Raw genomic sequence first — 22,912 nt, 5'->3', positions numbered from 1 at the left:
CAAGGCTTTTCCCAGTACATACTGCACTGCAGAGCAGCCTTCTGTCTTCCTCACATTTGCCTTTTACATTTAACTTCTTCTTAGGAACTTAATTATGAAATATTTCCCCACCCCTCCTAAAAAGGCAGTAATTAGTTTTCAACTTGTGATCCCTTGGGACTGTATGGGCAGTTCCTTGCCTGGTTTGAATGGGGTCCAGTAACAGTGTCTTCCCCTCTGCCCCACTGGGTCAGCAATCACTTTAACAGATGGCCCCCTTCTCTGTATCCAGCTTAAAATTTTTCTTGTAAATATTAAATGGACCCGTTCCAGCTATTTACACTCTGGGCTGGTGACTGTTTCTTAGGATGTATCCAGATGGGAGATAGAATGAGCAAGGTGCTCGGAGACTTGTTAATACACTTCAGAACATATGGTCGAGCCTTTGGACACGGCTCTGGGAGGTGAGTTTGTTCGGCTGAAATAACATCCACTGTCCTTTCCTGCAAACCTTCTTGGGGCTCTTTCTTTCGCCAGCCATAGTGCTCTTGCAGCAGCATTAATGACTTAGTTGCATTCACCAGGAATTCAATAGCACAAAAATTACTACGAAGTAACTTGTGGCTGAAGAGACACTGCTCAATTTTTCAAGTTAATTAAAAGGAAGTAATAACCTTAAATTATAACCAGAAGCAGTAGTGTAATGAAACAGGACAGATTGTGAAACTTGAACAATGATGTCAGTTTTTCTATTGCTTAAATTACAGCGGTGGTGACATGACTTTGACAAAGGACTGACCTGGCATATGTTGCTATTAAAAAAGGGAATAAAAATGTATTAAAAAATAAATTAAATAACCAAAACAAAGAATGTGTAGACAGATACTCTCAGCTTCACTGAAAATATAATAGATGTAAATTATGTAATCTAAGGATTTTATTGGTTTTAATAGAAAGTAACAGTTGGAATGACTGTAGCTGTAAAGCTCTAGAAGTAACTTTGAGGTGATACTTGACAATGTGGTATCAATTAATTACTTGGTTGTAATTTGCATGGAATCAGGATAGTACCTGGGGCTAACACTGCCAATTATTGTTTATCTGAACAAATTCCAAGACTTGTAATAAATACGTGGTTCATGTTCATTTTGGCTGACTGGCTTCTCCAGAATTAAATCTGGGAGAAGGCCAGATAGTGTTAACCCTCTCATCACAGGATGCTTGTTTAAAAACTTTTTCATGTCACTTGGCCCAGCATTGTTCCTACATGTTATTTGGAAAAAGTGCTCCTTTGCCCATGAATGCCTTCATATGAATTAGTTTCTCAGCACAGTGTTAGGTGACAGGAATAATGGCTTTTCCAATAAACCTACACTCCTGAAATAATTTTTTCAGTGGGTATTAAGATCTTGAAGCCAAGCTTAAAGGCATGGCTTTCTGACAAAAGAACTTGTGTTTCCTCCAGAATTGAAATTAAGTTGTGGAAAGTGATTGGTCATTGCATACAGGATAAACCTCTCTGTTAATAACCCAGCTATGCAAGAATGGAAATTCCTGGAGCGTAATCCATATGAGAGAACTAAATGCACTTGCATTTTGATTGGATTTTGCTCTCTATGGATAATGTGGGCTGGATTAATATTCCTAAAGCAGGGAGCATTTAGCTAGGAAGTACAAGAAAGGTATGCAGGTTTACAGAAACAATGTTGATGGCTTGAATGAAGAGCATGTTTCATCTGAATCAGATACAGTGCTGTGGAAGCACTGTGGGGTTATTTTTTACAATGCTCATGTAGTTTATTGTGGTTTGTTTATTGTTGGTAGCTCAATGGTAAATCCACCCTAGAACTGCCCGGGAAAGTGCTGAGTTTCAAATGAGGGGAATCTGTCATTTAAATTGTTTGAATACCAGGGCTAACATGAAAGGTTTTCTTACTTGTTTTGTTTATTTGTAATCAGTAAATGTCTCTGTCTTGGGAAGGTGTGTAAGGAATTGCAAGGAGCCAGTGAGTGAGAGTTGCTGAGATAGTTTCTCTTTTAAAATGACCAGTGGTGTTGGGGTTTTTTTGGGGTTTTTTTTGGGTTTTTTCCCATCCTGCATGATGAGGGCACCTTTGAAGTCAGTTGCATTATTGGTAAAACTAGGATTGTCTTTCTGACTGTTAATTTAGTTTGGTTTACAGTAAGGTGAGATTTATGTCCTGCACTTGAAGTTGTGCTAGCATTGTAGTTTAAACAGGCTGCCTTTCAGATATAAATGTGATGTTTCTGCATCTTGTGTTTTGCTAGCCTGGACTTCTGACTGCATTTATTATCTCCCTTTAAAAAAATAAAAATCAACCATGCCTTAAAAGTACTTGAAACAAAAGCAAGCAGTTAGAGAAATATTGCACAGGCTTTTTTCTTTCTTCTTTATGATGGAATTAAAATTGAGAATTTTTTCCTTGTTCTTTGTATTTGTTTTCTCTCCCTCCTGTGTGAATGATGAATGCCTGAATCACCTCTAGTGAAGTAGAACTAGATTTGTTAGTGGTGCAGCAAAAGGACTGCACAGGACAGGGAAACTGTGGAGCTGCCAGGGCAGATCCTGTGCAGGGAGCCTTGGGGTGGCTTGGTGACTGCATTCTCTGCTTTGGGGCACCATGCAAACATGTGAATCAAATAGTTTTGGCTGTGCCTGATTAGGCTGTTGGCAACTAAATGCTACATTTTTAATCTTGTGAGGTAGATTGACTGATAGATCTAATTTTGCTTTTCTATTTCTAGAAAAATCTGTTGTTAAAGTTGATGAATGGTGTTGCTTGGCTGAGAATAAATTGCTTGGGTTGTTTATAGCTGGCAACAATAATTTTTCTTTTCTCTGATAGAAAGTACTGGTTTTCAACTGGAACTAAACCCTTAATAGGAAAATTGCATTTTGCTTGCTCCACCTTTTAACTTCCAGAATAGGACCTTTTAACTTACTCAGTAGTAGTTGCAGTCTTGCTGTATTTTAAAAATTAGTTTTGTAGGAAGTAATTTTAAACATTTTGGAACACTTTTTAAGAAATAAAAACCCCCTTCAAAGATATTTCTACTTCATAAACTACTGTGGACGGTTACAAAACTTTGTCAATAGTTTTCCCTCTATCAGAAGAGCAGACTTTTATGTTTTATGTTCCTTTCTTTAGTTTGTACATCATTCTGAGTTTCCTGGATATGCTTACAGTGTAGAGGTTAGTACGTAGCTGACCAAAACATAATACCTAAAATCTGTCTTTACTGTCCTAGCCCTTCAAGCAATGTAATTATGTTGCTTCCAAGTGATAAGCCAAGGCAATTTACAGATTACTGGAATGCTTGAAAACACTGACCTTTCAGGTCACTCAGAGCACTCCTATTATGCAGAGATTGCTGTGGCACTGTTGTAATGTGCTGGCCTGTCACATGCTGACTAACTTGCAGAAAGCTTTGATGCAGCTGTTTTAAAAATGCTTTTGCTGACTGATAGGCACTTAGGCTACGGCCTGTGAACAAAGCCAGCTCTCATTCCATGCTTTTAGCCCCCATTTTCTATAACAACACTTCTTCCCTGCTGACTACACACACAGTTCTTATCTGGGCCCAATTGTTGACTCGTCTCCATTTAAATTGTATTTGTGTTAATTTTCACTTCAAAAATAGTCATGTGTGTGAGAGAGATGCGGTTTGTGTGGTTTATCCAGAGCTGCTGCAAACAAACAGCCTTGAAAAGTTCAGCGGTGGCCATAAAGAGTGGGTGGATTAGGGAGAAGAAAGTGTGTGTGACCGGGGAGAGAAGGGATTAAAAAACAATGGGCCTTTATTGATGACGAGTACAGTGGAAAACAGTTTACTGCAATGTAGCATATATTCTATAGTTTGAGCTCCAGTGTCTTTTCTTGAATTGGAGTGAAGAATAAAAAGAATTTGACAAATGTTTCCTTTTAGAGTCTGAGGCTTAACGGGCCTCATACATGGTAATTATGCCAGTACCTTCTTTGGTATTAGACACAGGACTAGAACATAAATAGAGATTAAGCTGACCTGATTTTTTTTTATTTACTGTCTTTATTTTATTTAGTTTTATTAATAGTTGTTAAATCAGGTAGTGCCTGAATTGCAGAGATAGTGGGAAGAGATGAAATGAGTACGAAAGAATAAAATCTACAATTCCAGTAGCCTGGTGAGACTATTATATGGATAAATTGGGGTTTTTTTTCTTCCACAAAACACAGAGAATCCATATTCTCTGTGAAGATGAGGTGCTGGATGTTTGGGGGAAGTAGACATCTATTTCAAGTAAGACTCTACGTAAGAAGCACGATAGCCTATTACCTGTGAAGGGCAAGTTTAGCAATTCACTATTTAGTCTTCGTTTCTAGGGAATATGTTTATATTTAATATATTGTATTGGTTGTCTGTATCTCAGATTCTAAGTCTGTTAGAGTTCAGTGCATTTGGATCAAAAACTAAACATCTCTGTTCTATTCTGCTGAGAGGTGGAAAATAAAGAGGTAACATCTGATACTGTATGTATCATGTATGGCATTTTGTATATGCCATATTCTGAGCTTCTGTTGTACAGCGTGACATCACTGTCTCCTTGTTTGGGGGAAGTGTGACATCAGGAATTCACCTCTTTACTGCAATTCCAGTAACTGCAAAATACGCACAACCTGTGCCTAAAATCTCTTGAAGCAGTAGTGTTGTGTATGCAAGGATAAGCACTGCTGTACTTAAAACTGCCTTTGCTCTTTGACCACATACTATACAGTGACAATGCACTAAAACATAAATTTCAAGTCGTAAAAGAATGTAATATATTTTTCCTTCCGTAACAATGCAGTGAAGAGAATAGAATGAGTAATGATTTTACAACAGGAAACTAATTGAACAATGTAGTTACATAGTGAGTGTTGTCTGTTTTGGATATGAACTCTGTACTGCTTGTGGTGATTGGTAGGACAAAATTGTTTGGGTTTTATATATATTTTCATATGTACATCATAGTAGCACCTTAACTTTCATAGAAGAAAACATTTTCCACAGCTCAGTGCAACATGTGTTAAGTGGATCAATTTAAATGGCACAGTGAGGCAAAAATAATGCATAACTTACATGTGTTGATAACATTACAGTATATTTGAGAGGATTACATTTCAGAAGTGACTTCTGAAGGTGAACCTACAAAAATGAGTGGAAAAGATGCAACTAAATCAATACATTGATACAAGAGGTACAGATTTAGATATTGTCACTGCACTGAATTTTATCCTGCAAATCATTAGAAGTTGCATAACTCTGGAGATATGACTATTATCAGTCAAGCTTTGAAAGCATTCTGGCAGTAAGTTTTATTTTGCTGTTCAATTCTCGCTTTAATGATAAAACTGTACTGCAGGTATCTTGGCTGGAACTACTTTTTCATGTCTCACCTTTCTGATGAAGTTTTTCACTGTTTTTTATCCTCACTTATTTAGTCTTTAGGATTTTTTTTTTTTTTCAAAGAATACTCTGGATTGAATGGTCTCTCTGCAAGCTGTTGTCTCCTGATAGGTTTTTCCATTGAACTGACTCATCAAACAGATTTGTCTGGTGTCCTGAAGATAAACTCTTGTGGCTTCTTACTCATTTAGGAGGATGTTCCTTTGAAAAAACTGTGGCTTGCTGAATTTGCAGGTTTGTAGATAACTGAGTTGCTTTCTTCCCCAATACCTCATTCTCAGGGACAGATAATTTGATAGTTTTTTTGGGCAACAGTTGAATGAACTGAAGCAATCTGGGATAAACAGGTAATTCACCAATATTGTACAGGCTTTTCAGCTGTTAACCAAGTGCTTACCCAGTTTCTTCTCCAGCTGGTTGGATAAACATCTAGAATGTCATTCATACTTTTCCATTTCAAAAAATGTGCTGAGTAAATGAAAAAGACATCTGCCCATTAAGCACAGATGGGAAATACTTGCTAAGAGGTGGATTTGATGGGTAGCATCTCTCAGTAATTATGTATAGACTTTTATTTTTAGTCTTTGTGTTCAGAGTTCCTCTTCTGAAATACCCTACGTGCTTCTCATCTTCACCATAGCTTGGCTTGCAATCAGGGATTAATCTTGATGAAATGATGACTGAGGGAGAGAGCAGCTTCTCATAGGTCTGGCTCTGCTTGAGTTACTGCATAGTTGATTTATTTCAAAATTGAATTGAATCCATGACATCCACTATTACACTGTGGACACGTCTTGGTGTAGTGATGAGTTTGGGATTCTTCACTTGGTGTGTCCTATCTGTGCACAGTCAGAGCAATGTATTTGAACATAATTCATTTTTCTGTTTCTAAAAGGTGCCAAACTCTGTCACAGAAAATAATTTGTGATGTGTCTCTGTATTAGATACTATGGCTGAGAGTAAAGGTAGTTCTTCAGGCCTGTACAGACAGGGAGACCACCAGCAGTTTGACTGTAAAAGCAATTCTAAAAATGCCACAACATTCTCCTTCTACCTGCCAACAGAAAGCTTTTGGTATTGCTTACAGTGATGGTGTCTATAGATTTTCATTGTCAGACATACATGATGGCTGTCAAACTTCTGCCATTATTTACTGGGGTTTATTTGTAGCTTTCTGTGATAACTCAACAATTTTTATTTTTTTCTTAGTGAGTGCTTGTAGGGTATACAACTTTCTTTTTCCTCTTTTCAATATTGAAAACAAATTTATGAAAGTAACGGACACACATTTTTAAATAAGAGCATTGGTTTTGGCCATGTTGGATGATGGGTTTTGTGGACTACTGTAAATGGTTTAGGCTAAATGTTCTTTTAACTTGCACTAGAGTAGATTAACTTTTTTGGTGGTAGGGAAAAGAGCCTCTAAAATGTATTATGGGACAAATGTAAAGTAAACCCCCTAAAAAGTAGAAGTATTTTGCAATTTATTTTTACCATTCTATTAGCCCTGTTTAGGCTGAGTTCCAACTGCTTCAGATACTACAATTCTGTGTTTTGATGCTTATCACTTGCTTGCATGAGAAGCTCAGATTTCATTGAAATCTGTGTAAAAGTGTGTACCCAGTGCTAATAGCAGTAGCAAAAGAAAAACCAAACTGAAAATACGCTTGTATTATATCCTAAAAATAAAGAAAACCTAAAATAATGCTTTTGAAAATTATTTCAAAGTACTGCTGATGTTTGCATTTAATTGTACAGATGCAGCCGTGTTCTATGTAGGCATGTGGGGCTGTAGTTACTTGAAATAGTGATGTTAATCAATTTTATACCTAATGCTTTACTAACAGCCTTCTCTCCAGTTTGGAGAGAGGAGCAGAAACTTTACACTTCCTGTGAACTGTCACTGCCGCTGGTCTCAATACTGAAGTGTGTGAAGAATGTGTGTCAATAACCCACACTATTGTTATGGTAAAGCACACGTTGTCTTTGATCTTTTAAGGGTAAACATGGCTTGGGAGCACTGACTCCTAAGCTGACAATACACTGTCAAGGAAAACGTTACCAGTCTGATAAATGGATGCAAACTGATAATTGGTACATGCTCGTGGAACCTTAGTGTGTTCAATTTGTCAGGACTGGGCAGCTAAAATCCTGTTTACTGTGTAGTTGCAAGATGTAGAGCAGAGGTGGAATGGGAAAAGAGATTTTTAAGTACTTCTTTTTTTTCCTATATTGCCTTGTAATAACTTAGTTCCTAAAAAAAAAAAAAAAAAGTCATGAAGCAATCCTAAAAATACGTTGCTGATTTATCCAAAGCCCATGTTGTCACAAAATTGGCCTTTTGCATCCTTTACTTGCAGATGCCAATGTACATTTTATCATTGGGCTGTTGGTGATAAGATTCTAGGGCAAGAGTGTGCTACACTTGAAAGTTCTGCCCTTGAAAGAATTTGTTGAGCTGTGGAATTAAATGACAGCGTTTTATGTGCAGCTTCCCTCAAGAGTCAAGGTGCTGACTCACATCAGGCAAGAGTGTGGAAGCTCTTCTGCCATTGATTCTTTTTTTTTTTTTTTTTTGGTGGAACCGATTGGAGTTAATGCCCAACAATGTGAACAAATATTTGCAGAGGGGGAAAATACAGCTAAGTGGGATTTCTGTTACCCTTTTTCTTTGCTTCTTTTTGAACATTGTCACCCTTGAGGTGAATTTGTTCTCTTTTGTCAGTTAAAGTCTTAACTTTCTCTAGAATGTGAAACTTAAAGTAACAGATGGGGCAAGCTTTAAACATCTACACTAGTTATTTCCCCTGGTCTGTAACCTTTTTGTTATTTTCTTAGAGTTTATTGCATTCAGAATGTTGAAGTTCAATTGAGCTGCTTTCTGTAGCACAAGGAGTGCTGAGGCAATCCAGGGGTGAAGTAAAGGCTGTGGAAACTTGGGTGTGTTTTCAGGTTGCAAACTGGAGTGTCAGGTTATAGTTCTGCGGATTTTCCTTCTTTCAGTTTTAATGTGAAGTATAATCAGAACAACTTTAAAAAACAGAGAAATTTGTTCTTGTTTAAGGGCTTTGGGTTTGCCAACTCCATTTTTAAATACAGTTCGAGGTAGCCAGAAGATGCAGTTCTGTAGAAGCCCAGTGCATATTTTAAAATAGCTTTGATCATCTCTGCTCCCATAGTTTTCTTGTATACTTGGGAATTTGCATTCCAGAGTGGTGATGAATGGACATGATTCAGTTTTGGTCAAGAACATAATCCTGTATCATCGATGTACCAGAAGTTGTGGGAATAGAAGTTAGTGTCGTGTGGTTAAAGCTGATGGTGAGGCAGTTTGAAACTGAAATGAGTTGATTTGTAATTGCTGATGTACATACAGAAGTAGCTTTGTGACCATTTTTACAGTTAACCTTTGGCTTTTGGGGTGTGGCTTCTTTCTCCCCTTTGAAGAGACTGTGTTTTTAGGTCTAATTGGGCTTTTTGTCACCTTAAAACTGAATTGGGGAAGTGGAAGGTTAAGTTGAAACTGCAAAAGGCAGGCCTTGAAGCTATTTGATCTCAAATATTGTAATTTCAGCTAATTTAAGCTTTCTGGATTTGCATACTGGGTTTTATGTAAAATGCAGTGTTAGTTCATCTATAGTGGTGGAAATAGTAAGTCTACCAAATGGATTTTCATGAGAAGAATTTCTTTTGAAGTGTTCTGTTTTGCCTGGTATGCATAAGGCAACTTGCTGCTAGGAAGTTCTAATCTGGTCAACAATTACTGCTCTTGAGCATGTTAGTGAATTCCCTTGTTCCATCCCTCTACTTTGATGTGCAAACAGGAAAGAATGAAATCTTAGCTGTATGTGTGTAGGGTGGGATGGGAAATGATGTGATGGTTATGTAAATCTGAATACCTACAGAGGCCAGTTTGAGGCCTCTGTGCAGCCTCTTGCCCAGTAATTACTCTGTCATTTTTTTCCGGTGACTGTAGCCAATGTCTCTTCTGCCCTGGCTTTGTGAGGGGAGGGAAGGAGACCGGGTGTTGGCTCCTGACTCAGTCAGTGAGAAATGGCTGGGGTAGTTCTTCAGCCTGGGTTCATGGGAATTCAGCTGTTTGGAGTGGGGTAGGGATGTAATCTACAAAAGAGAAAATCTAACCCCAAAAAACAAGAACGTGGTGTTTTTAAAAAGTGCTTTTCTTAAATATATAGTGGTTTGTTTCCAGCTTTTCTGAAGAGATCTGATTGTGAACCATTGGTATGGTGAAAGGCAGTGGTGGGACTGCTGTCAGTAGTAAATCAAAGGGGAGAATTGTGATCAGGGCAGCTGATGGTGCTGGGCAGTATCTCAGGCCTGCGTTTAGTGCCTCTTGTCCAGCCTTGGCTCCCTCATGGAGCTGGTTTCATCGCTGCTCTTTAAGAACACGAGGAGTTATGATTGAAATAAAAAGATGTTTTGGGTGGCAGGGTCACCCCTGTTGCTGCTCCGTGTCCTTTTAAGGAAAGGGAAAGAAGCGTGGACGTGTCTTACTGGTTCTTCTGCTTGCTGATTCTTCTGGAGCTGCTGTTGTATTCTCTTGTGCTTGTTCGTGGACTTGGCTTCTAAAAAGAAGGGAATAGATAGCTTTAAAAAAAAGGGAAAATACTAAGAAAAAGTGTATGTGTTTTCTATAAAACATGTTTGTAAGTCTTTGGTAAAAATGAGGTTTCTTTTGCTTTCTGAAATGAAACATCCATGTTTTGCAAATATCTAATAGTATAGCCAGGATTAAGAGTTAAAAGAATCCTACTCTGGCTGTGAATAAGCAATTGTGTTACCCATGAAAGCAGCAGAGAGGGTTATCAAAGTGTCTGCAGGTATGTTGTTATATGGGCAGCGTTTCTACTTTCATAGTCAATGAATAATCCACCTGAGAAGTTTCCTGCTTTTAGTTTGCTAGCTTCTCCTCTTGGCTGGTCCTTTTCCATCCTGAGAAAGCCATCATCAGTGCCAGGCTGATGCCTTGTTTCAGCTCAGAGCAGCTTTTTGAATAAAGGAGCTCCTCTGTGCTGAGAATGGAGGTACCCTGAAGCTTTAGGCTGTTGCTGCTCCTTAACCCTTTGTATTGCGGAGCAGTGGCCTCCAGGTGCTGTTTGATGTACTCCATGTACTCTGACAGCAGACTTTGCTCTGAGGCCTCTGGCTGCTCTGCCTTGCCTTGGAAATGTTGAAGGACACCTCTTCACTTGGTTCACACAACTGAATTGCTTTTTATTAGATCCCATTCACCCCTTTGCACCAGTCTTTGGAAACTGAACCTTCACAATCACTTTGATTTTTCATAGTAGTAGTGGATAAGTTTAATTTATATTACATAGACACTAAACAAGAAGGGTATAAAGAACTGATGAAAATGAAGATGTTGATTGAGCTGTAGGAAGATGTTCCTTGGGATGTGTGAGTTCATTTGCAGGTCTGTAGGCTGCTGAATGCAATGGAACAATTTAGCTTAAAAAAAGGACTTTTTTTCCCCCCCATCTCTTCTCCTGCGCTATATTGTTAATAATTTAAATACTGGTTTTACTAACTAATACACCTTAATGTTTTTTTCTTTCTACACCGTCAACTTTATTACCTGGTTTTGAGTTCTGTCAGAGCTATGTTACTCAGTTTTGAGATCGAATGCAAGGACAATTGTAGCATGCTATTTTTTTTCTGTAACACCTACTAATCATTAATGAGCTAGGTTTAGAAAAAGATTTTTTCAGCAGGAAAATCCTGGAACAGACTGATGTGCATATAAGCTGGGTGAGACTGACACTTCACTACTGTCTCTCAAAGTGTAGTACATTGTCTGCTTAAACCGACGATCTTCTTCAAGATACTTCTTCAAGGTAGGGGTTTTCAAAAAAATAGGAGAATCCATTTCATGGTGAAGTAACATAGAAGCTAGATGTTAATAGAATGGAGATAGTCCTTTTTGCTGAGGAAAAAATGAGGTGTTTTCCACTTTCCACACTTGCCTGATAAGAAGGTTTTGGAATGTTTACCTTGCTGATGGCTGAAAAAGCCTTTTGAATCCTGTAGTGGTGTTTGTTACCTTGTCCTTCCAATCCAAGTCTCATGTCCATCTCCTGCCAGGAGGGTATGACTGCTCTAGTTCTCATTCTCTTCTCTCCCAGTGACTTCCTGGACTTGTTTCTCTTCCTCTCTCAATTCACAAGCACTGCATTTGAAAGTAAAACAGAACCCCACTGTGTTCCCTGCAACGTGCTTTTTAAACCAAACTATTTGTTACCATTGTGTCCTTACTGCAAAGTCACTAACAACTTCTAACACAAGAAGTTACTTTTTTTCAAGGAGCTGTTAGACTTAACATTATTTACCCTCTCTTCCTTTTTGAACTCCTGTATTTGTGTGTCCTTGATTTGAGACTTGCTTTCTTTGGAAGTGTGAAGTTAATGCGAGCTCAGAGCTGTGCTGTGTTCTGAAGATGCTCTAGTAGCCATGTGAGTGCTAAAATTGAATCTTCTTAACTGACAGTTCCCCAGGTTGAGGGTGGGAAGATGCCATCTGGGTGTGTGGTTGTTCAGGGTAGGGAAGGACACTTTTCCTGAAATTTCTTACTGAGAGTGGCTGGTTGAGATTCAGAGGAAGAAATTCTGAACCTACAAGCAGGGCAGGGGTGAAAGTCTTACTTTCCAGTGACATATTTCTTCATACTGAGATTCAAGGGGTAGAATACCAGGAAAACACACTCCCACCCTGCTGATCCTGCTACTACAAAAATAGTTGTCAACTGCTTCCATGAGGCAAAATGTAGTGTGTGTGTGTGTGTGTGTGCATGTTCAGAACACCTGCATTTCAACTGTTAATTTTAGAAAAATTTGGTAAATTAACTATAGACTGTATAGTTTTGCTGTGGCTATGTTGGCTGTAAAAAGCAAAAACAAAACAAGCAACCCCCCCCCCCCCCCATACACACACGTTTTTAAAGAAAAATTAACCTATATAGGCTACTCTTCTATTGTCACATTGGAAGATGTCAAGGCTGTTATTGTGCACCTGTAACTGGAATTGTAATGCAAGCTTCTTAAACATTTATTCATACTTGTAAGGTCTGATCTTGGAAAATCAACCAGCTCTGTCTTAGTGGGATACTGTTGCCTATCCTGAGGCTCTCGTTTGACAGATCTTCAGAGTATAATGATCTAAAATTTATATGGTGCAGTGCTTGGTAACTGGATTATGATTCTCTTGATTAAAAACAAGGTGAGAAGCATTCTATCATCAGGTAAAGTGCTTGAATGCTTTGATTGCTGCTCTGATGTCTGCATTCATGTTGGTGTGTGTGTTTTGGCTTTGTATTTTTTAAATAAGAAGCCATAGTCAGATAGAGGAGATTTATTTAGGCTTCTTATACTGTGTTCTTCTCCAAGGGGAAAACCAAACTGGAATAACTCCAGCTGGTGTTCTCTGAGTGATAAAACACTGATGCCAAGCTGTGTACAAGAAAAGAGATGGAGGCTGTGTCTGCAGTTGGATGATTTGATTTGGATTCAGAAATGTGCTGGAAATGTGACCACATAGAATCACACAATAATTAAGGTTGGAAGGGACTCTAGGGATCAGCTAGTCCAAGTCTGTGCTCAAAGCAGTTCTCACCAAATCTGATTTATAGAATAATTGCAGAACAGTGAGGTGAGATCATCTATTGCTCAGCAGAGCTCTGGAGATCATCTAATCTGGCCCCATTCTCAGAGCAGGGTCAGCTACAGGGCTGCCCAGGATCTTGTCCAGATCAGTTCTGAGCACCTCCAAGGATATTCCACGGCCTTCCTGAGCAGTCTGCAGCACCATTTGACCACCCCTGTGGTTTTCAAACAACTCACCAGGTATATGGTATGTGGCTGGAATTTGCTGCTCTAAGCTGTATCAGTTGCTGATAAACTGGTCCCAGCTGTGTGCACTTGTGAGCTCCACTGGTTCACTTCAATAGGGCTTATTTGGCTTTGGTGGGAGGCTGTAGTTTGAGCTTTTACATTCCTAGCCAGGACTGCTTTTCAGACTGTACCAGGAGCAGTTGCTGTTGTTGAAGTTGAGATGAATTGGTAGGGATGCAGGTAACAATGACCACATAAATGTGTGTTAACACTTGCACAGGATATGAGGGAGGGGATATTTTTGAGGATGGAGGGCAGTGTGTGCTACTTAAGCTGCTTTTATTCTGGTAGAGTAATTGCTTTTCAAGTTACATACTGAGATTTAAACAATTGAAATCTTACATGAGTTCCTTGAAGATCTTCGTTTTGAAATTATACAAAAAAAAAAAATTCAAATTTGAGGTAAATGAGAGGATAAATCCTTTCAATTCCATGTTAAAATTTATACTCCAAATTAGGAGTCTTTAGTTCTTAATAATACTGACCTAGGTCAGTATGGTAGAGAAGTGACTTAAAGCAAAAGCAAAGTGCAAGTTGTCTGTGCTTCTCTGTGGCAACAACCCTTGCTGGGGGGAGAAACATGGCTTTCCACTTTGCTTTTTTAGCATCTCTGTTCTGTGTGATTTTGCTGTCTTTTGCTAGTGTACTGGCCTGGAGTAGTGATCTGTGAAACACGACTGCCAGCATTTGGAGTTTGTGATCCTGTGTGGTTTCACTGCCAGCTGGAAAGCAAAATGGAAAGAAGCAAAACAGACAAGGATCCCAAACTCTGAAGCACACTTTGCCCACGCCTTAGCCATCAGGAGCTAGTAAGCTTTGCTTAGCTGCTGATACCGTTACCAGGGTGTTTGAGTGGTATTCTTCATCTGAAGTAACTTGACCTGATATCATTTGAGATGTATCAGCATGTGGGTCTTGCACTCTGGTTTGTTTTGCCTTATTCCTGTGTGTCAGCCTTCTGCCTTTCATGGATAATGTGATTTACTAGGCCTGTGTCATAAACACTTCTATAAATACCCAGATTTAACTGGATCTGTAATCCAGTGTTTAATTATTTGACTAAAATGCAACATCCCTCCAAATTTGTGCATACTGTTCTTGATTAAGGCTTTTTTGGGAGAGAGGTCTAACATGTTTGCACTGAGCAGCAGTACCACCAAGAGAAAGGTTTTGTGATCCTGTCTGTGATGTGTGAAGCTTGGACTTGAGAGGCTATTCTGGAAAAGTGAGTCATGCTAAACAAGCTGGGTAGTACATGGATGTGGTGAGTTAAATACTGAGCTACTTTTTTAGCTTGGAGGGAACAGTGCCTAGAAGTCAGAACAAAAATGTCTCTCATAGAAAAATTCATCAAGAAAACTAGTGATTAGGGAATATTTTTAGATACATGCAGTATCTTAATGTTCAAAAGGTAGCCACTAACCTTTGGAATTCTAGATCAGGAGGCAGTGGAAATTGTATTTAGTAAGGTAGTGTCTTGCAGACTGGCATGTGGTTTTGGATGCACAGGGAGTATTGAATGGAACAGTTAAACAGCCTAGTTATTGTTAAAATGTGTATGTATATATTCAGTTCTAGTTTTTCCTCAAGGTTGTTCTATATGATGTAGAGATGACTTGTACTGTTCAAACTGTCCATATGTACTATGGTAGTAGAGACTTTGTATTTCCAGAATGATCTAAATAAAGTAGGATCATTTTACTGACATGCAGTGTTGAAAATTCTGTATTTTTTTTAACTTGGATTATCGATTGTCATCTGAAGAGCAACTTTAATCGTGGTTTTCCTCATACAGAACTTTTCAAGAGATGGGCTGTTTAATATAGGTGAGTGCCTAGGGGGAGTGGAACTCTCCACTAGAGCTTGGAACCCAAGATATCAAATGGAAAAGAATTACAGTGAGTGCTGCTTTACTTTTCAGTTGTTAGTACATATGCTGCAGAGAATAAGGTTATTATTTCTCTTTCAAGAGATGGTTGCTGTCACTTCTGTGGATGTACGCTCAGACAGAAGGTGAGACTAAAGACTGGCTTCTCAGCGTCAGTGATCCTGTGAAGTTTTTTTATACACATCTCTCAAGAGTCCTTTAGTGGGTGTTTTCTCCTGCATTTCCCACTGCTGTGTAAAAGAGATAATCAAATATACAAGCAATATGCACCTAATTCCCTGTGGCAGTCCCTGAGTCCTTAGTCTCATCTCTTGACTCTTCTGTCAAAAATACATTCAGGGCAACAGTCCTCCTTGGAAGCAATGATGATCAAGTGAAACGTTGAAGGTACAAGCTGTTTGCAGAGTGTAGGACAGACATAACAGGGCTGTGGGTGGGAATGCAGCTGTAGCAATGTGCAGTTTGCTGTGGTGACCCTGCCTCAGTGCTCTCCTCCTCCTGACTGCCTGCACTTGCTCCAGGAGTTGGCTGCCAGTATTTGAAATACCTCAAGTAACTCTAAGGCTTCCTGTAGAGAGGCTGTGGTGCATTGTGTATGTGTTAGACTATGGAAGACAAAGCTCTCCTTTCAGTTGATAAAATCAGTCAGATAATGGGATTCTGACCTCATTGCACTAATTGCTGGGGAACAACTGTTAAAAAATGGGTCCCCTGCCCCCAGTCAGCTGAAGGCTTTTATGATAAGACAATTGGAGGGAATCTGTTGGAATTTAAGGTGGCTGTAGCTTAACTAGGCAAGGACAAAGGTGAGCATCTGTAGGAAGTCATCCTGGTCAGTGTTGGAAACAGCACTGTGCTGCAGCTGAGTGCTGAAAGATGCTGTGTGTAGGGAAATGACCTCTTCATTCCTTGTTCTGGGCTGGCTGAGGAAGATTCTGTTTTCTTTTCTTATACTTCCTCAGGAAGCTGTGTGTTTTGGATATTGACTTTGATTATGTTGATTTTTTTAAGTGAGGGATAAATATCACCCCCTAGATACATAACAAACTGCAGAAATTCTTATAAGAGCTTCAAATTCTGATCGTTCTGATAAGCACTTTTAATTCTTGTTCCCAAAGTGCAGTCAAAGTGTATTGATTCTGCATTTAACCTTTAGAACTTGGAAGTTCAATAACATCCTACTGCTGAACTGGTCTTCCCCAAGAATAATGGAAAATTAATTTTAGAAGCCAAATAGAAATGCAGTAAGATGGGTGAGGTGTATGTACGTCTGGTGTGTCATTCTGAAAAGGAACTCTCTAAGTATATTACAGATAATACTATATGTAATGCAGTATTCTATAGTATATATAGAGTAAATACAGTATTTTTCCCTTTTTTGACACAGCCTAATACTAGTTCTCCCTTCTTGTTTTTTGTGTGTTGAATAAGAACACTGTCACAGTTGTTATGGTTTTTCCAGGATACATAGGAATGTTTTCTGACATGAGCAGTTTATTGTAAGTTTGGTGTACACAACATGAGACTACAAGCTTGAAGCAAAGCTGGTGTTCTTTACATGGCTGAGTTTGTGATCTGGCCATTCCCTTCCTGTGGTTTGCTTGCTGTGGTTGAAAGAGCTCACAGCTGTCAGACACCTTTCCTCTCCCCACTGTGTTCTGTGGAGAATAAGACCAATATGCCCCCTGAGGTAGCAGAAGCAGTTGCTTCATTTTATTGTCTGTAGGACAGCTGTCAATGCTGATCTGCAAAACCAGGCTGGTAAAGATGCTAAATGCAACTTACTGCTTCCCACAGGGGGTTGCTCTTGTGTAGTCCAGAGGAAAATCTGTTTATTAGGTAGATATCTAGATATTATTTTCTCTGAAAATATAATAATCTCCCTGACCTTAATGAGGAATGTATGGAAATGGATGGCAGCTGTAGATATTTAACACTTATATTTACTAAGAATTAACATGGTTAAAAACTCATTTGACTTCATGCGTCAAAATTTGGTCACAACTGAGAAAACAGTTCCTTAAAATCTATCTTGTCATTTGAAATACAATTCACTTCCTATGAAAAGCAGTTGAGTTAAAAAGGAGCAATAATTCCTCCAGTAAGTCTCCCTAGACTTGGAAAGACAAATTGGGAAAACTATTCTGGCTTGGATTTCAAGAATGTGTACGAGCTCTGGCCTTAGTCTGAGCTGAGGTGTAGATATCTAAAAAGTGTTAATCTGCAGCAAAACTGCCCTAGGGAACTTGCCTTACTTCAAGGTAGAATCCTAATTTCTGTGACTGTTGTTCGAAGCTTTCCAAATGTGAACTGGAATATCTTCTCAAGCCTGTGGGTGGTTCAGTGCTGCTGCTGGCAGCAGCTTTTTCACCTGCAGTGCAGGTAAACTGAGCTGTGCTGTTTGCAACATCACTGCACTGCTCAGTTCAGTAGCCAGTGTTAGGTTTTTTTTTTTTCCTTCAGGATGCTTGAAAGGAAAACATATGTGTGCATGTGCACACATACCCAGATATGTGTGAGAAGGTAAAAGTTGAATGAGAAAATGCATGGTATAAAAAAAAAAAAAAACCAAAAAAGCAGCCTTTGAGAAGAAGGAAAGAAATATATTGAGAAGGGGAGGAAAAAAAAAGTTTGTTGTTTTTTGAAGGACTCTTATAAGCCCGCAAAGGGAGCCTTCTGAAAAGATGTTTACTTTGAAATGTTTATTTCTCAGGGCAATTCTAAAGATGAAAGAGTTGAATAAGATCTGATGTTTCGAAGATTTTGAGCAAGCGATAAGTTTCATAACTCCCATATTGATGAATTGCACGTATGACTCTATCCTTTAAATAGTAATAAATCACCCACCCCACAAACACATACATTTTCCATATACAGAGCTGGGAATACTGATTGTCTCTAAAAAGGTGTTTGGGATGAGCTTAAGGAAACTTTTCACTTTAATAAAGCAAAAGCATAAAATGAATCACTGAAGTCATGATACTATCATTCTTTCTATTCTTTTTATTCTTAGTTTATATGCTCAGTTATGGGTTCCTCAGTACAAGAAAGACAAGGAGCTGCTGGAGAGGGTCTAGCATTGGCTACAAAGATGATGAAGGGTCTGGAGCATCTCTCACTAAGGAAAAACCACACCTGTTTAGCCCGGAGAAGAGAAGACTGAGAGGGAATCTCATTAATGCATATAAATAATCTCCCAGGCAGGTGCCAGTTGATGGTGCCAGACTCCTCAGTGGTGCCGAGCCACAGGCTGAGGAGCAATGGCCATAAGCTAAAACACAAGAAGTTTCACCTCAGCATGAGGAAGAACTTCATGTTGAGGGTGGCAGAGCCCTGAGACAGGTGCCCGGGGTGCTCATGGAGTCTCCCTCCCTCTCTGGAGACATTCCAAACCCACCGGGACATGTTCCATGTCACCTGCTCCAGGTGACCCTGCCTGGACAGGGGGGGTGGACTGGATGATCTCCAGAAGCCCCTTCCAGCCTTAAATTTATGTGCTTCTGTGTGATTCTGTGATGCAAAGCCATTGGTAATACAGACATAGGAGTTTGCAACATTGTCCACTTGCATTTCCAAGGTATTAAAGGGTCTCTATTAAATTATTATAACTCTAGACTGGGGCATCTTAGTATTCTCCTATATTCCTAGTTTCTGGGTGTTAGGCTTTACATATTTCTCAGTTCCTGCTGAGTCACCTTGATTTCCCTTAAATTAGTGGTGGATAGCATGAAAAATAGAACACTTTGAGTATGGTCTAAGAGCAGCATCACAACAGGGACCTCAGCTGATGGTAGCACAGGCTCATCGTTCTGCCTCAGTTGTCAGTGCTAAGTAGGGTGAGTACCTTCACAGGTCGTCTTCAAACTTCCCTTGGTCTTTTGTGAGTGAATGCAGTTCTTTACAGATCAGAAACTAACTCAAGTAAGCAGTTTGTGTCAAAGCCAACACTCACCTCAGACTGCCTTTGAACTGTTTTCACTGTTCTTGATTGGACTGTTTGGGCATGCAGAAAGAATGAAAATAACATATTACTTGCTTTGCTGTGTAACTAATGGACATTTGATGTTTCCTACTCTTGTGCATTTGAAATTGATGTATTAGTAAAATCTAGGGGAGGTGATAGCAATAGTGTGAGCAAAAAAATGGAGAACAAAGTGGAAAGACTGAGCTTCTGCAGAGAGGAGAAAGGCTTTAAAAATGGCAGCCCCAATTTGACTGAACAGTGAGTGTCCTGTCCAGGTTCAGAAAGGCTAATGAGTTTGTGGGATTGGTTTGGTTTTTTTTACACTTGGCTTGTTTTGGTTTTGGTGTGGGTGTTTTTTTTTTTTTTTTTTTTTTTTTTTTTTTTTTTTTTTTTTTTCTGTGAAGCAATTAAGTCTTCTCACAGTTCTCAGAAGCATTTTACATAGGGAATTCCTTTTTTTCTTATTCATGGCTTAGCTGTTGTCTTGCCCTGCTCCAGCTCTGGGTTTGCCAGTTCTCCCAGATCCAGTGGGAGCAGTGCTGAGCTGGTTAAACTGGGTTTTATCAGTTGGTGCCAGATCCAGAGCTACTGGTGGTGTTTGCTGTGTGCACCGAGCTCCAGCAGGGAGGCACAAGGACTCAGCCATGGAAATCAGGCACTGTCAGCCAAGGAGCTCACACTGTGCTGCTGACACAGGGCTGGACCTTCAGAGCACTGCCAGGACAAGCGCAGTAAATGAGCAGAGTTAACTTCTGGATAATTGCAGGTAGAAATGAGGCAGCCTATTTCAACTACAACATAAATTACAACTTTTGCAGTCCTTTTTTGGATTCCTGTTGCACCTTCTTCAGAACAGGAGCTACTTAGAGCTTTTTACTTTAGAAGTTTACTTGTAGAGGTAAGTCTTCACTTGTTGATGAGATGTTTAGCCTAAGAAGCTCTTGCCAAAACTAAGACAGAATGAGAACATCAGAAATAAGGAAGAAAATCAGTATTCCTTGACCGTTTAGCAAGCAAAACATTCTGTTTTGTTTCAAAGATGGCTTTGTGTGTGTGAATTGTTACTGTTTTAGTACATATTTGGTCTGATTTTAAAAAGCTGGAGAGAAATAATCTAATTCTGGGGTAGGGTTGAATCAATTCGTAATGCAAAGGAGCAACATTTGGTACTGAATTGAGGAGAATTACAGCTGTTTGCATGAAATGCGTCCCAATTAAGTTGCAACAGCACTTTGAAGGGAAGTGAACCCTGAAAGAGAAAGGAGCAGTAATGTGACACATCCTAACTCTTGAAATCCAGGCAGAGGGAAAAATGCAGAGCTTTTTGGCATCATGGGAAGAGCTCACATTTTGAACCCAGTTCCAAATGCTGATGTTCTGAAATTGGATAAAGTTTTCAGAGGTGTTGTTTGTGAGAGTAAACACTCCTACTGCTGTTCCTTGTGATACAGGACTGGATTGAAAGTTCTGGGTACTTTCTGTTGTAGTGACTGAAGCAAACTGAGAGCAAAGCAGATTTTCAAAAAACCAGCACAGCCAAGTTGCAGAGATGTTTGTATTCTGATTCTGTTCTTTAATTAGTGGATTGCATGCTTACAAGGGGGGTGGGTATGGAACAAAACACTCCCTCTGGAAAGGTAGAAAATGTAGCAGCAGGATGTTCACTATGCATTTCCTGCTGCCTTCCTGCCTGTTTTCAGGCCTTGGGCTCTGCTGGGTTTTCCTCCCTCATGCTTTTTTCCCCTTTCCAAATGTTTGCTTGTCCTGGTACACTGAGTAGTTGCTCTTTTAGGCAGAAATGCAGGTATGTCAATATTGTCACAATGTTACTGTTTAATCTAGTTACCTTAGAGAGGACCTTGTAATTTCTGCAGTCCTACTGTTCACCAAAATAATTAGCCTGAACTGCAGTCCATTAAATGTGACCTGTGTGCATAGTACAGTAGCAATAGGTACTGTAATCTGTGGCTGGGTGTTCATGAATTAGTGGTAGTCTGCATACAGTTAAAACAAGCAAAAGGAGAGTGTAAATAGAAATGTTAGAATATAAATGCAACTGGTTGGACTAGCTACATAGTGAGCAACCAAGAGAGCCTATATCTCAAATGCTGCTTGTAGTCCTTCCTTGAAAGTTCTTTATAACTTCAAGCTCTGTAATCTGTTTTGCCTATTCTTCCCCCTGCTCCCTTCCACAGGAGCACAGGAAGTTCAGCTGTGACATATAAAGGCAGGAAATGTGTAATGAATGAGCCAGGCCACTTCTCCTGTAGCTATTCTATATGAATGTTAATATTACTTTTGAATGTAAGTTTGTGGTATTATACAACTATTGAAAGTGAAGTCTAATCTTTGGGTTGTTTTTGGTTTTTTTTTTTTTCTTCTTAGAGCACAACAATGGAAGAAACAGCTATATGGGAACAACACACAGTGACTCTTCACAGGGTGAGTTCATACAATTGGCTGTGTCTGCCTGATGCAGGATACTGGTAGTTTTTGAAAACAATAGGAAAAAGCCAGATGTCAGGAAGTAAAAGGAAAGGAAACTGTCATATTCCCTTGTTTAAATTTAGAAGTGTTGTAAAAGCTTCATGTGACAAATAACCATGTAGAAACAAAGCTTTAGATTACATCTGTACCTAACTGAAGGGAGGTAGAAATCTCTGTTCATTCATGGTAGTGCTGTAACTGTGCTTGAAAGTTTTAAGCTTAATTTGCAGGGACATTAAGCAATGTAATTGCTTAAAAATAAATTTATTCAAAACTGTCTTATTTGCTTGCCACTTTCCTGAATCACTGGCTGGAGGTAGTGGTTCTGGGCTGTAAGAATGGGAACCCTGCACAAAGGAATGAATGTGTGCTGGGAACCAGTGAATAGAGAGACTGCTTTTGCATTTAGACTCACTTCTTTTGTTTGAGTTACTCCTAAATTAATTTGAGCTCTGATGCAGCTATCATGAAGCTGTACAAGAGAGTCAGAAAGGAATTAATTGCTTAGGAGTCAGAGCAGGGTGGGATGCCATTTCTGGCAGCAACTTAGCATTAAAGCAACCACAGAATCATGGTCCAAATACCATCCCCAAAGCAGGGAGATGTGGAAGTGTTGTCTCAAGGGAGCAAGTTATACAATTTGCCTTCAGTTCATCATAGAATAAAAGCATTTTAAAATTGTAGTGTTGGTGGGATGAATGGACCTTGAACAAAAACGTGTGTGTGTAGGTCAGCTGGTCAGATAAATGTTCATTCTCTGTCAGACCTGTTAGCTGATGATTCTAAAGGCTTTAATGTTGTTGATTCAAAGTAACTGTTTGGGTAGGTGCCCTTCACTGAAGGGAACAGTTACACTCAGTTCGACCAGAAGGCTGACAAAGTATCTCACCTTCCGACTGCAGCTACATGTTGAAAGGAAAAAGAAGTAAAAATGAAAATGTGTAGTGATGTTTATCTAGGCTACTCTTTAAGCTTCCAACAGTTTTTAGGTCAACAAGTTTTTAAGCAAGAGGTGTTATTTCTATATATAATTAATTGCCCTTTATGTTTTTTCATCTTGAAGCTGTCCAGTCATCCCTGTAATCTCTGTAAACTTCAGGGTTTTTTCTCATATTACTGATTAAATAATACTGCTTTATAGTCAAAACCAAACAAAAAATGCCATAGTAATACAAGGTTGGCTCATAGGCTTGGTGATAGCTCATTTTCTCTTGAAAGGGACCTTTTCCTGGTCAGTTGGAG

General features: G+C 39.3%; 1 protein-coding gene across 7 annotated transcripts in view; it reads left to right on the top strand.

The window, feature by feature from the left end:
• TJP1 (tight junction protein 1) overlaps positions 1–22,912 on the top strand; it is a gene marked incomplete at its 5' end in the record, with an annotated part of 157,411 nt that overhangs the window by 95,350 nt on the left and 39,149 nt on the right. For all 7 annotated transcript variants that reach the window (XM_083871029.1, XM_083871028.1, XM_083871027.1 and 4 more), the window contains one exon: positions 21,569–21,625. In XM_083871029.1, the coding sequence (XP_083727155.1) occupies positions 21,569–21,625 (57 nt within the window). The remainder of the gene's footprint in view (positions 1–21,568; positions 21,626–22,912) is intronic.

Source organism: Zosterops lateralis (genome assembly GCF_965231275.1).
Source record: "Zosterops lateralis genome assembly, chromosome: 13".
NCBI classification, from domain to species: domain Eukaryota; kingdom Metazoa; phylum Chordata; class Aves; order Passeriformes; family Zosteropidae; genus Zosterops; species Zosterops lateralis.
Note: the sequence above shows the minus strand (reverse complement) of the source record. Positions and strands in the feature narration are given on the sequence as shown.